Genomic DNA, 15,463 nt, shown 5'->3' on the forward strand with positions numbered 1-15,463 from the left:
ACACGAAATTTGTTCTCTGCCTTTTACCCATCACAGTGAACACATACACGTTAGTGGAACACACTGGAGCAGGGAGCAGCTGAAGCGCCCAGGGAGCATTTCGGGGTATCAGTGACTTGCTATAAGATACCACAGCCGGGGGATGTTGGCGGATGGTCCAGTCGGGGTCTTGAACCTAGGTCCCCCATGGTGGTAGGCGATGCTCTTAACCATTGGGCCACGGCTGCCTATTCAATTACATTTTCGACTATATCACGTATGGAGCACAATTTTGGAAACTGGAAAAAAATCGTGACTGGATTTGTTGTCACTACAAATGTATATGCAATAACAGCACTAACGGCGCTTGATTCTACATTTTGCTTACCACCTGTGTTAGGCACCGTCTACAAATTACACATCCTACGGTGACAAATGTGAAACAAATCACAAATCCATACATCAAAATAAAAGATTGTTTTGTTTTTCTTTTTGTTTGTTTTGGCAATGTTAGACCTCTGCTTACGACATGTCAAATGTTGCTCACATCTTGCATTTGGGATAAACTGAGAAACTTCTTTTCCTTTCAGCATGTCCCGTTAGGGGTCACCAGAGTGTGTCATTCTTTCCCATGCAAGCCTATATCCCGCATCCTCCTCTCTAACACCAACTGCGCTCATGTCTTACCTCACTACATTTACCAAACTTCTCTTTGGTCTTACTCTAGCTCTCGCCTGGCAGCTGCATCCTCATCATCCATCTACCAATATACTCACTCTCTCTCCTCTGGACGTGTCCAAACCATCAAAGTCTGATCTCTCTAGCTTTGTCTCCAAAACAGCTAACCCCCTTTGATGAGCTCATTTCTAATCCTATCCAACCTGGTCACTCCTAGAGAGAACTTTAACATCTTAATTTCCGCCACTTCCAGCTCTGCTTACTGTTGTTTCTTTTCAGTGCCCCTGTCTGTAATCCGTACATCATGGCTGGCCTCACCACTGTCTTATAAACTTTACCCTTCAGAGACTCTTGTGTCACATAACACACCTGACACCTTCCTCCACATGTTCCAACGTGCTTGGACCCGTTTCTTCACTTCCTTACCACACTCACCATTGCTCTGGACAGTTGACCCTAAGTAATTAAAGTCCTCCATCTCTTCTCCCTATAGCCTCACTCTACCCACTCCACTTCCCTCATTCATGCACATATATTTTGTCTGATTTTGGCTAATCTTCATTCCTCTCCTTTCCAGTGCATGCCTCCACCAAACATCATAATCCACGGGGATTCCAGTCTAACCTCATCTGTCAGCTATCCATCACCACTGCAAACAGGAAGGGGCTCAGGGCCGATACCTGATACAGTCCCACCTCCACCATAAAGTCCTCTGTCACACCTACAGCACACCTCACCACTGTTCTGTTGGCCTCATGCATGTCCTCTTCTATTCTAACATACTTCTCTGCAACTCCAGACCTCCACATGTAGTACCACAGTTCCTCTCTGGGTACTCTGTCATAGGCTTTCTCTAGATCTACAAAAACACAGTGTAGCTCCGATGACAACAGCCGCTTCACAGAGAAGACAGGGCCCCCATCCACAAAACGGGGGGGAGGAGGGGGCCTGGAAGGCGGGACCAGAGGGGACTCCCGGGCTGGCTTGAGTAGGCTGACGTGAAAAGTAGGGTGGACCCGCATGGACCTTGGGAGCCTCAGCTTCACGGTGACAGGGTTGATTATTTTTGTGATGGGGAAGGGCCCAACGAACCTGGGAGCGAGCTTCTTGGACTCCACCCGGAGTGGAATATGTTTGGTCGAAAGCCAAACTCGTGGAGTCCAAGAAGCTCGCTCCCAGGTTCGTTGGGCCCTTCCCCATCACAAAAATAATCAACCCTGTCACCGTGAAGCTGAGGCTCCCAAGGTCCATGCGGGTCCACCCTACTTTTCACGTCAGCCTACTCAAGCCAGCCCGGGAGTCCCCTCTGGTCCCGCCTTCCAGGCCCCCTCCTCCCCCCCGGTTTGTGGATGGGGGCCCTGTCTTCTCTGTGAAGCGGCTGTTTCTGATGTTTTCTGTACTTCTCAATACAGGCAAATCAGAATCAGAATCATCTTTATTTGCCAAGTATGTCCAAAAAACACACAATGAATTTGTCTCCGGTAGTTGGAGCTGGGGTGGCACGGTGGGCGACTGGTTAGAGCGTCTGCCTCAGTTCTGAGGTCCGGGGTTCAATCCCCGACCCCGCCTGTGTGGAGTTTGCATGTTCTCCCCGTGCCTGCGTGTATTTTCTCCGGGTACCCTGGTTTCCTCCCACATCCCAAAAACATGCGTGCTAGGTTAATTGACAACTCTAACTTGCCCGTAGGTGTGAGTGTAAATGGTTGTTTGTTTGTATGTGCCCTGCGATTGGCTGGCAACCAGTTCAGGGTGTACCCCGCCTCCTGCCCGATGATAGCTGCGATAGGCTCCAGCACACCCGCGACCCGCGTGAGGAGAAGCGGCTCAGAAAATGGATGGATGGATGGATAGTTGGAGCTGCTCTAGTACGACAACAGACAGTCAATTGACAGAACACTTTTGAGACATAAAGACATTGACAAAAAACAGTCACTGATCAATAAAGGGTTGCTAGTTATCTGGTAATGTCGGTACATTTATTTTTGTATTTATTTTGTTTTGACAATTGTGTAAAAAGATGCAGAGTCCTCTAGCACTTAGAACAGTGTGAAAGACTGATATTGCAATAGTCCGGTGCAATGACCATTGTGCAAAGGGCCCCGAGACTTCAAGCGAGTAGTGCGATAATCTGGGACAATGTTGATTGTGCAAATGTTGCAGATACTCAACTTTCACTTTTACTAGTCTCAATCAGTGTGCAAATGGAGCAGATGCAACTCTGGCATGAGTGGCCAGTATTGGTCAACAACAGATATGCAAATAGTGCATCGTGGCGAGACTACTACAGTGAGTGCACGAGTCATGTATAATTGGCCCCACAGAAATGTGACAACAAACGCGTCAAAAAATTGACAGCATGTTGTAATGGAATTGTAGGTTAGGTGTTTAAGAAGTTCATCGCAAGAGGGAAGAAGCTGTTGGAATGTCTGCTAGTTCTAGTTTGCATTGATCGGTAGCGCCTACCTGAGGGAAGGGGCTGGAAGAGCTAGTGACCGGGATGTGGAGGCTCCGAGAGGATTTTGTACGCTCTTGTCTTAGTTCTCGCAGCGTGCAAGTCCTCAAAGGTCGGTAGGGGGGTACCGACAATCTTTTCAGCAGTTTTGATTGTCCGTTGCAGTCGGAGTTTGTCCTTTTTTGTAGCAGCACCAAACCAGACTGTGATAGAAGAACACAGGACTGATTCGATGACCGGTGTGTAGTACTGCCTCAGCAGCTCCCGTGGCAGGCCATGCTTCCTCAGAAGGCACAAGAAGTACATCCTCTGCTGGGCCTTTTTGAGGACGGAGTTGATGTTGGTCGCCCACTTCAGGTCCTGAGAGACTGTAATTCCCAGGAACTTGAAGGTCTCGACGGTTGACACAAGGCAGCTGGACAACGTGAGGGGCAGCTGTGGCGAAGGATGCCTCCTGAAGTCCACGATCATCTCTACAGTCTTGAGCGTATTCAGCTCCAGGTTGTGTCGGGCGCTCCACTTCCTGTCGATATGCAGACTCGTCATCGTCCTTGATGAGGCTGGTGACAGTGGTGTCATCTGCAAACTTCAGGGGTTTGACAGCCGGGTGCGTTGAGGTGCAGTCGTTCGTGTAGAGAGAGAAGAGCACCGGAGAGAGGACACAACCTTGGGGTGCCCCAGTGCTGATGCTGCGTGTGGATGAGGTGGCCTCCCCCAGCCTCACCTGCTGTGTCCTGCCCGTCAGGAAGCTGTAAATCCACTGGCAGATGGCAGGTGAGACACTGAGCTGGAGAAGCTTGGATGAAAGGAGTTCAGGGATGATGGTGTTGAACGCTGAGCTGAAGTCCACGAACAGGATCCTCGCGTAGGTCCCTGCATTGTCGAGGTGTTCTAGAATGAAGTGCAGTCCCATGTTGACTACATCATCCGCAGACCTGTTCGCTCAGTAGGCAAACTGCAGTGGGTCCAGCAGGGGACCTGTGACGCTCTTGAGGTGGTCCAGCACGAGACGTTCAAAGGACTTCATGACCACAGATGTCAAGGCGACAGACCTGTAGTCATTTAGACCCGCGATTGTAGGTTTCTTGGGGACTGGAATGATTGTGGAGCGTTTGAAACAGGATGGTACTTCGCACAGTTCCGGAGATCTATTAAATATCTGTGTGAAGACCGGAGCGAGTTGGTACGCGCAGACTTTGAGGCAGGAAGGGGACACACGGTCTGGGCCTGCCGCTTTGTTAATCTTTTGTTGTTTGAAGATGCGTCTCACATCCTGTTTGTGGATGGTTTACGCAGAAGTCAGAGGTGTGATAGTGGTCGGTGGTGCGGCTGGGTGTGTGTGGGTGTGTGAAAGTGTCCTTTTCAAATCTGCAGTAGAAGGTATTCAAGTTATTGGCTAGTGTGCTATTGTTCTCAGCTTGGGGGGATCGTTGCTTGTAATTTGTCACTGATTGGAATGCATGCCAGACTGATTTAGAGTCATTAGCGCTAAACAGTTTTTCCAAATTTGCTGCATAGTTCCTCTTTGCAATGTTAATTTCTTTCGTCAGCAGGTTTCTAGCGTGATTATACAGGGCCCTGTCCCCGCTCTGATATGCGTCCTCCTTGGCTTGACGAAGTTGCTTAAGTTTGGCAGTGAACCACGGCTTCTTGTTGTTGAATGTGCAAAATGACTTTGTTCGTACACACACATCTTCACAGAAACTGATATAGGATGTAACAGTGTCCGTATATTAATCCAGGCTGCCAGCTGAATCTTCAAAGACACTCCAGTCTGTGCAGTCTAAACAGCTTTGAAGTTCCATCTTTGCTTCATTGGTCCACTTTTTGACTGTTTCCACTGTAGGCTTCGCGCATTTAAGTTCTTGACTGTACGTCGGTATTAAGTGAATTAAACAATGATCAGACGAGCCCAGTGCTGCAGGAGGTATAGCACGGTATGCGTTATTTAGCGTAGTATAGCAGTGGTCCAAAATGTTATTTTCCCTGGTTGGACAGTCGATGTGCTGCTTGTATTTAGGGAGTTCGTGGTTGAGTTTAGCTTTGTTAAAGTCCCCGAGAATAATGAGGGGTGAGTCCGGGTGTTTTTTTTCCAATTTCGTTGACTTGTTCGGCGAGCGTTAGCAGTGCGGCGTTCGTGTTAGCTTGAGGCGGGATGTACACGCCAGCCAGGATGAATGATGCGAACTCACGCGGCGAGTAGAATGGCTTAGAGTTCAAAAACAGCGACTCCAAATGCGGGCTGCAGTGTGTGCTGAGCTCCGTGACGTCCGTACACCATTTTTCATTCATATAGAAGCATATCCCGCCGCCTTTTGTTTTACCCGATGATTCCATGTTGCGGTCTGCTCCGTGAAGATAGAAGCCGGGAAGCATGACGGCACCATCGGGTACAGCCTCACAAAGCCAGGTCTCCGTAAAGCACATGGCGGCGGAACGTCCGAAGTCTTTACTGGTCTTTATCAGAAGATGAAGCTCGTCCATTTTGTTGGGTAGGGAGCATACATTCGCGAGGTGGATCGACGGGAACGCCAATCTGTATCCTCTCTTGCGGAGTTTCACCTGGATGCCGGCTCACTTCCCTCTGTGGCGCCGCCTCCATGCGCCGAAGACCGCGGACGTCGCTCCGGTGAGTAACTCGGGAAAAAAACTGAGCTGATTTGCGAAAGTTGGTGAAAGAAAGTCCGGAGTAGCCTCCTTGATGGTTAGCAAGTCTCCTCTTGTGTAAGTGAGTCGTGTAATGTCTCCAAAGACGAACGAAAAACACAAAAACAAAACTAATAATGCATCTGGGCAAAGCAAATGTATTTATATAGCACAAGGTAACTCAATGTGCTTTACACGATTAAAAGCATTTAAAAACAAAGAAAAAACAGCTTATCAACATTTAAAACAAAGAAAGAAAAAAATAAAAGTACAATTAAAATAACATACAATGAAACAAATATCATTTAAAAGTGGAAATGCTCTAAAAAGCATGAGAAAAAAGAATAATTCTTACCTAGACTTAAAAACATTCAAACTTGGGGCTGATGTCACTTCTGTTGGCAACTTATTCCATTTGTGTACAGCATAAAAGCTAAATGCTGCTTCACCATGTTTGCTTTGGTGAAAATTTTAGACAATTAATTGTTTACCCAAAATGCATGATATCAACAAAGTTGGACCTGTAGTAAGTAGTGGCTTTGCATTGCCACCTGCTACAGCAAGCAGAATGAGAAAAAATGTGTTTTTATTGATTCTTAGTGAATATCTTTGATAATTATTGATTTTTGGTGAATATATTTGACAATTGTACACAGTTTAACCAAAATGCAAGATATCAGCAAAATTTGACCTGTAGTAAGTATTCACTCCCAATTTCCCTTGCCAACTACTACAGCAATCAGAATGAGAAAAAAAGTGTTTTTATTTATTTTTAGTGATTTCACCAAAAGCCTTGGTCGTGTAACTTGTAGACGGCTGAGATGTGAACACCGCGCGTTTAAAAGGCTACTTTGCAGGAGCGTATATTTTTGTTTTCTCTAATCTGTTTTAAATAAATACTGCATAATATATGTGATACTAATCAGAATACTGTGCTGAGTGAAAGCCTTTGAAAGTCCATCAATAAGAAAGTAATAAGAAGCCCGGGGAGCATGAAATGTGATTGAACCCTAAGAAGTTCATTTGCCAAGACTAAATTTTAAACAGTCCTTCTATATGCTTGATCTATGAGTAAAGAGTACAAAATTGGGAGTATTTTATATTAATATATGATTTTAAACCCATTTTATGGGTCCTCTTCGACACGCCCCCTGGTGTATTTAAACCCTGACTCCTGCCGCCTCACTCTCTTTGGTGTCTAGCCCTCTGTCGTGTCTGGCTCTCTTGTTTTTCCTTGGCGCGGCTCGGCCTTGCCGCCGCCCCTCTCCCCTACCCTTCCTTTTGTTCTGACATGCGACTCGGTAACCGCAGGCCTTTGGGATGGAGATTCCGCTCCCTCGACTCAGTGGATCGCCGGTCAGACTCTAACACTTCAGCCCGGAGTTCGACTGACCCGTTTTGCGACTCTCAAAGGCCTTTTTAACAAGAATTTATGTAGGAAATCTTCCCATAGTTAAAAGCATGCAGCGCACAAAACACGGACATCCACATAAAATTTACAATGCCACAAATTTGCTCCAGTCTCACTAGACGGCTAATCTTAGTTTCCTCACACTCACAAGTGCTCGGGACTCTGCGTTGTTATGGTAACGAAATGACACTCACATACAGAGAGGCTGCGGCTGCTTCTTGCCACCTCCAAGCTGGTTACTATGCTACCTAGATTTATTTCAAAATATCAAGAATTTTGTGTGTTTGGGTTGAATGAAACTTGGTATTCACCTCACACGGGGCACCAATATAGCATTTATGGATTTGGGATAAAATGTAATTTATTTGAAAAATGAATTCGTCAAAGTTGAACGCCTGCGTTCACTTACGGGTTAGTCCGATTTACCTTTTACCGTTAAAATCTGACTATTTTATCTCGAAAAGGGGCACCACGTCTCTTGTGACGAAAAAGCCTCTGTGTATCAGAATTTGAAGGTTGCTACAGGAATTATTTATTAATTTGAAGGTTGCTATATTATTAATTTGAAGGTTGCTACAGGAATTAAATAAGAATTCTAGAACCCAGAGGTGTCTTGTTGTATCCAAACACACAAACGATACAGGTGATAGATTTTATATAAAATTTAATGAAATCTAACAGGGGTCTAACTACAGGGAAACATCCATCCATCCATCCCTTTTCTACCGGTTATCCGGGTCAGGTCGCGGGGGCAGTGGCTTTAGCAGGGACGCCCAGACTTCCCTCTCCCCAGCCACTTCATCTAGCTCTTCCGGGGGGATCCTGAGGCGTTCCCAGGCCAGCCGAAGGACGTAGTCTCTCGAGCGTGTCCTGGATCGTCCCCGGGGTCTCCTCCCGGTGGGACGTGCCCGGAACACCTCACCAGGGAGGCGTCCGGGAGGCATCCGAATCAGATGTCCCACCCACCTCATCTGGCTCCTCTCGATGTGGAGGAGCAGCGACTCTACTCTGAGATCCTCCCGGATGACCGAGCTTCTCACCGTCTCTCTAAGGAAGAGCCCGGACACCCTGCGGAGGAAACTAATTTTGGCCGCTTGTATCCGGGATCTTGTTCTTTCATAGGTGAGGGTAGGAACCAAGATCGAGCGGTAAATTGAGAGCTTCACCTTTCAGCTTAGCTCCTTCTTTACCACAACGGACCGATACAAAGTCTGCATCACTGCAGAAGCTGCATCGATCCGCCTTTCGATTCTGCTGACTCTCATCCCAGCCGCTTCACACTCGGCTGCCAAGATAAAAGTTCAAAAGGAAATTTTTCCTCTGAAATGCAACTCGTTAAGACATCACTGCTTGACGCTGCACCGATCCGCATGTCGATCTCCCGTTCCATTCTTCCCTCACTCATGAACAAGACCCCAAGATACTTGAACTCCTCCACTTGGGGCAGGATCTCATCCCCGACCTGGAGAGGGCATGCCACCCTTTTCCGACTGAGGACCATGGTCTCAGATTTGGAGGTGCCGATTCTCATCCCAGCTGCTTCACACTCGGCTGCGAACTGCTCCAGTGAGAGTCGGAGGTCATGGCTTGATGAAGCCAACAGAACCACATCATCTGCAAAATGCAGAGATGCAATACTGAGGCCACCAAACCGGACCCCCTCTATGCCTCAGCTGCGCCTAGAAATTCTGTCCATAAAAGTTATGAACAGAATCGGTGACAAAGGGCAGCCTTGGCGGTGTCCAACCCTCACCGGGAACGAGTCCGACTTACTACCGGATATGCGGACTAAGCTCTGACTCCGGTCGTACAGGGACCGAACAGCCCGTATCAGGGGGTTCGGTACCCCATACTCCCGAAGCACCCTCCACAGAACTCCCCGAAGGACACGGTTGAAAACCTTCTCCAAGTCCAGAAAACACATGTAGACTGGTTGGGCGAACTCCCATGCACCCTCGAGGACCTTGCCGAGGGTGTAGAGCTGGTCCACTGTTCCACGGCCAGGACGAAGACCACACTGCTCCTCCTGAATCTGATATTCGACTTCCCGACGGACCCTCCTCTCCACCACCCCTGAATAGACCTTACCAGGGAGGCTGAGGAGTGTGATCTCCCTGTAGTTGGAACACACCCTCCGGTCCCCCTTCTTAAAAAAGGGGACCACCACCCCAGTTTGCCAATCCAGAGGCACTGTCCCCGATGTCCACGCGATGTTGCAGAGGCGTGTCAACCAGGACAGCCCCACAACATCCAGAGCCTTTAGGAACTCCGGGCGAATCTAATCCACCCCCGGGGCCCTGCCACCGAGGAGCTTTTTAACTACCTCGTTGACCTCAAACCCAGAGATAGGAGAGCCCGCCTCAGTAAACCCACACTCTGCTTCCTTAGGGGAAGGCGTGTCGGTGAAATTGAGGAGGTCTTCGAAGTATTCTCCCCACCGACTCACAACGTCCCGAGTCGAGGTCAGCAGCGCCCCATCCCCACTATACACAGTGTTGGTGGTGCACTGCTTTCCTCTCCTGAGACGGCGGATAGTGGACCAGAATTTCCTCGAAGCCTTCCGGAAGTCTTTCTCCATGGCATCACTCCTCCCATACCCGAGTTTTTGCTTCAGCAACCACCAGAGCTTCATTCCGGTTGGCCAGCCGGTACCCATCAGCTGCCTCAGGAGTCCCACGGGGCAAAAAGGCCCGATAGGACTCCTTCTTCAGCTTGACGACATCCCTCACCGTTGGTGTCCACCAACGGGTTCGGGGATTACAGCCACTACAGGCACTAATCACCTTACAGCCAAAGCTCCGGTCGGCCGCCTCAGCAATGGAGGCGCGGAACATAGTCCACTCGGACTCGATGTCCCCTGCCTCCCCCAGAACATGAGCAAATTCTGTCGGAGGTGGGAGTTGAAACTCCTTCTGACAGGGGATTCTGCCAGACGTTCACAGCAGACCCTCACAATACGTTTGGGCCTGCCACGTCGGACCGGCATCTTCCCCCACCATCGGAGCCAACTCACCACCAGGTGGTGATCAGCTGACAGCTCCGCCCCTCTCTTCACCCAAGTGTCCAAGACATGCGGCCGCAAGTCCGATGACACGAACACAAAGTCAATCATCGACTGGGTGTCCTAGGGTGTCCTGGTGCCAAGTGCACGTGTGGACACCCTTATGCTTGAACATGGTGTTCGTTATGGACAATCCTCGACGAGCACAGAAGTCCAATAACAGAACACCGCTCGGGTTCCGATCGGGGGGGCCGTTGCTCCTAATCACGCCCTTCCAGGTCTCACTATCATTGCCCACGTGAGCATTGAAGTCTCCCAGGAGAACGATGGAGTCCCCAGGGAAACAATGCACAGAAAAGGAAAACAAGGTAAATGTAAGCATTCGTAAAGCAGGTCGAGGTTGTGATGTCGGTGTGCAGTGAAGATGTGCGGTGCGCTATTCCTGTTGCCGTTAATTTAAACCCAAATATGCACCAATCTGTACTTTAGGAGACCGCACGTTGGACTTGCATTGCGGGGAACACAATTTAGGCAGGCTGGTCGATCTCCCGGAAGCTGGGCGGGTCCGGTCAAGGGCAGGTGGTTTTGACTGAAAAGGGAGGAAAAAATAAATAAATCAAAAAGCTTCAAGTGCAGAGTGGTCAAAGCCCGGAAGTGTCCTGGTCCTTCACAATGGAGCTTCGTCAGTGAGCTGCCCCACGCACCCACACGGTTAGCTCAGGGCGCTGGTAGGGTGCCCTGCGGCAGACGAAGGTCAGGTGCGTCCGTGGTACTTCCAGGCTGGGCCAGGTTCTTCTGGAAGGTTGAACGAACGAGCGAGAGCGAGTGCGCAAGGACAAAGAAGCTTCGGCCTTTTATGCACAAGAGCGAGAGAGTAAGCACTTTGAAACTGTCTCAAGTAGAGATTAAGTACACGAACGACCCTTTTTTTCATTTTAGTTCTGGAATATCAAATAATGTTGTTCAACACAACGTTATTTCATAATTTGGCTTAAAACACAATTGTATAGTTCTCATGAACAGACTCATCGCCAAACCTGCAGAATCAACATTAATGACACAGAAATCAAAGCGCACATTCAGGGTACTCATGTGCGCCTGACACATTCAAACATGTGGTATTTCCTTAATTTCATTGTTCATTCTCGACACATGAAATAGGGTCACAAGGAGCCCATCTTGCAGTGTTTCTGGTCACCACTGGGGGGGGTGAGCGACCGTGTTCTGTCAATAACACCGGATGTCTGGACACAGTCAATCTTCTGAGAGAGCATTTTAACTGCAGATCAAAAGCGGAATTGTTCTGTGGTGCACAGATGTCACTCCTTCTTGTTTAAATTATCCTGGTGAGCAAAGACAAAAATCCTGCCGGCCTGTGGGCCCCATCCAAGGAATGCTAGGGGCCTTGATGAATGGGTTTAGAGAAGCAGGCCTGTCTTTTGTAGTCTTCGTATTGAGAGTCGATATCCGTTACAATGTTATGAATCGGAAAAAGTGATGCAGGTGATGGCGGATGCCGGGTCTGGTGAGGGTTGTCAACGAGAGAGGCTTCCATTTTTAATTGTTCAGTTGAAGGAAGTTATCAGTCATCCACGGCTTTATGTCCTCCAGGCAGGAGGTTGGTGAGGATATGGAAGCAAATGCAGAGGGGTCTGGTTTGTTTTAATATAGTTGGGTGTTATCAGCGTACCAGTGGAATGAGATTCCATGCCATGCTGTTGACGTGACCACGGGGAAACGGGTAATGGTGAAGGGGGTTTGGCCAAGGATGGAACCCACAGGACTTTGTTCTGTCAGTGAAATATGATGTAAACCAGGCTCGGGAAGAGTCAGAAAGTGGAGTGATGGTGGAGGAATAAATATAGCACAGCAAAGAGGCATTTGTAGTTGTTAAAATTAATAAAATATGCATTGGAAGCGACAGAAAATATAGGAGCCATATGCCGATAACGTCACAATTCAACCACGCGAGCGACGATGTGCGTGTGAATTGATCAATATACGGGGTGATTGTAAAGTAACTCCCTATCGTAATATACTTATAATTTATTCATATGTTTTTCATTTTTCTAAAATGTTTTTGTGTATGTTCCATGATTAAAGGAGCAAGTCTATTCTACCAAACCAACGACTTTGGAAGAACGAAAAGGGCCAATACGAGAAGTTATGTCTCCCATCCCACAAGAGTGGGAATGTGAACAGTCTGATCTCATTTCTTGCTGGTTGAGTGACATCGTACTGCATGCTGCAGAGGGCAGGAGAGAGAGAGAGAGAGAGAGAGAGAGAGAGAGAGAGAGAGAAAGAGAGAGCGAGAGAGAGAGAGAGAGAGAGCGACAGACACACATACATTGCATACATATACTGTACAAGCACTTGAACGGAACGAAGGTAAAAGTGGTGAGAAGTGTTTATGCAACTCATGAGCAACTTCTTGGTTTGATTTATTTTTGTCAAAGTTATAGTTTAAAAAAATGACTGTAGTTCCAATACATTGTGCATATTAGTCAAATACGTGACATTTTTTCAAAAGCTGATCCTACAGTATATGTGCATACAACATGGTCTTAGGAGGTTCTAAATTTGTTCGCAGGGTACCAATAAAAACAAGTATGAACATATTGATGAATCGCAGATTTTTGCGTCAAACGTGCATACGCACGATTTAGCACAAATCTGTGCGTACACACGGTTAGTGAATGAGGCCCAGTGAGTTTTTCTGGTTAAATAAAGGTTGAATAAATAAATAAACTGAGTTGCACATGTTACAGGTCAAATTAATGGTGGAAACCTTTTGAAATGATTTATCTTTGTCTCATTTTTCTAAAGTCACAAAAACTTGACATTTGAACATGGGGGTTGTAGATTCTTTATATCCACTGTATGTTGATATTGGTAACCTATTTGAAGCTGGATCGGTCTAGTGGACACGTGAATGAGCAAAACTCCATATGTACACTGTACCTAAATTTAATTTAATTTATTTTTTTGCAAAATTTTTATACTCACAATCCTTCGAGAGGAAAAGAAAATCTGCCGTATATTTTTGTGTGTGTGTTACAGACCTAACAGAACCAGATCACACACGTCAGCATGCAAACAGAGATTCGAGGCCTCATTATGAGATTTGAGTAACATGGCCCTCCTGCTCCAAAGCCCAAGTCCTTACAGATGAACTAGTGACACCTCATACAACCCGCCTCAAGGCCGTCCTTTACAACCAATTTAGACTTCTTGTGTATATTGCTATTTTTCTGGCTTGTGGTTTCTCTGTTCGACTCAATCCATCCATTTTCTATTAATGGTTCGGAATCAGGCGGCACGGTGGCCGACTGGTTAGAGCGTCAGCCTCACAGTTCTGAGGACAAGGGTTCAATCCCCGGTCCCGCCTGTGTGGAGTTTGCATGTTCTCCCCGTGCCTCCGTGGGTTTTTTCCGGGCACTCCGGTTTCCTCCCACATCCCAAAAACATGCACGTTAATTGAACACTCTAAATTGCCCGTAGGTGTGAATGTGAGTGCGAATGGTTGTTTGTTTGTATGTGCCCTGCGATTGGCTGGCAACCAGTTCAGGGTGTACCCCGCCTCCTGCCCGATGACAGCTGGGATAGGCTCCAGCATGCCCGCGACCCTAGTGAGGAGAAGCGGCTCAGAAAATGGATGGATGGATGGTTCGGAATCAATCGGGCTGGAGCTTATCGCAGCTAAGGACGACCTGGATATCCAAGCTGTCAAACTTGCATTCACTTTTGAAATAGTCCAAGAGGTGAACATATCTCGGGTTTTTGGACTGAGAGAAGAAGTCAGATTGCCTGGAGAAAACCTATGCAAGAGAGGGAGGACATGCAAACTATTCACAGACAGAACTCAGTCCCCTGATTTTTACCCCCCGATATACGTTTGTGGTTCTTGGTGAGTTATTCTGTGAAATTCTATTGAAGTCTCTATGAGGTTTGGAAGGCTTCTTGGTGTGTCCGTCCGTACATTTGCAGACAAAACGATAGCTGCATAGAGTTAGTTATTTCCTCTACTGGCCAGTCTTCTTGTCCTTCTGGAAACTGAAACTTGTCCGACGGCTGAGTTTTCTCTGCTTTTGGGCAAAATAATCAGCCCGTGTGGTGCTGGCCCGTGACTCAAGGATGTAGTTCACCTGTGGATATAGAGTATTTCATGAAAGTCACTCCACATAAATTCAAAACGCCCTAATTCTAATTGTACCAATTAGGACGCGTGTTCTCTCTCTCTCTCTCTCACACACACACACACACACACACACACACACTTTACCATAATATGTTTAGAAAGTCTTTCTGCCGCCGTAATGCACAACTGTAACTACAAGGGCCAGGGCAATCCACTTCTTTCTTGAAAGTCAGTCAAGTTGTTTGTGGTTCAATAAAATAATACAATACTGTATATGAAGCGCTATAAAATGTTTCCCAATAAAAACACCAGGGAGGGCATTTTTTTCATTGCAGTGACATGGTATGTGTGCAACATCATAATTTTCTAGCTTCAAGTTACTCAAAGCATGTTTATATTGTCAACTCTCTAGCCTATTGATGACACAGCATGAAGAGTAAAGGCCTCTTTATACTCCCGGGGTCGACAATGTGATGCAATGCGGCCCCTCTGCGCAGCTTGACGCGCGCACGGCAAAAATTGTTGCTGCGCATGGAACGCCACGGAGATCATCTCTCGTGATTGGTCCGTTTTAGTCTGCTGTGATGATGTAATCAGCGTTCCTCCCAGTTCCACATAGCACCTACGCCGCCGCCTTCTCGATCGATTTTGCAGCATAATTAAACGTATCATCTGGTCATCTAGGTCCATTTATTCTAGTAGACTCTGTTCCACGGTCGTCAATATTTGACTTTAGCAGAGGAAACTCCACCCTGTGGCGTCCTAGCCAATACCAGCCGTAGCAACACCCCCGACTTGGAGGAGAACTGCAGCACACTTTCAAAACAGCGCGCGTGGGTTGCGCTCGAGTATAAAGGAAAACTGCGTGCGGGATAGCCCCAGTGACGTCAGAGCGGTCGTCGTCCGCACAAGTATAAAGAAGCCTTAACAGCATGCTTTTGACAAGTCTGCGGCCAACCCTAATTTTGTATTGAAATCTCACCAATGTCCATCTCCATGAAGGGGATAACAATAAATTGCAGTGGGTTTAATCTGTCAACAAACTCAAGCTTCAGCACTAGGTCAAAGTGCTACATTCCAGGGAGGTTTGTTATTTATGCAAATTATTGACTAAATGGCTTGCTCTCTTTGACAATGCAATATTAATGGCTCAACATT

The 15,463-nt window shown here is 47.3% G+C and overlaps 1 protein-coding gene across 3 annotated transcripts in view; it reads right to left on the minus strand.

The window, feature by feature from the left end:
• Positions 1-5,902: 5,902 nt before the first annotated feature.
• The window catches only part of mapkap1 (MAPK associated protein 1), a 100,598-nt gene continuing 91,037 nt past the window's right edge, over positions 5,903-15,463 (minus strand). For all 3 annotated transcript variants that reach the window (XM_061799680.1, XM_061799678.1, XM_061799679.1), the window contains exon 12: positions 5,903-14,312. In XM_061799680.1, the coding sequence (XP_061655664.1) occupies positions 14,190-14,312 (123 nt within the window). In that variant the 3' untranslated portion in view covers positions 5,903-14,189. The remainder of the gene's footprint in view (positions 14,313-15,463) is intronic.

This window comes from Phyllopteryx taeniolatus, chromosome 15, assembly GCF_024500385.1.
Source record: "Phyllopteryx taeniolatus isolate TA_2022b chromosome 15, UOR_Ptae_1.2, whole genome shotgun sequence".
In the NCBI taxonomy this organism is placed as follows: domain Eukaryota; kingdom Metazoa; phylum Chordata; class Actinopteri; order Syngnathiformes; family Syngnathidae; genus Phyllopteryx; species Phyllopteryx taeniolatus.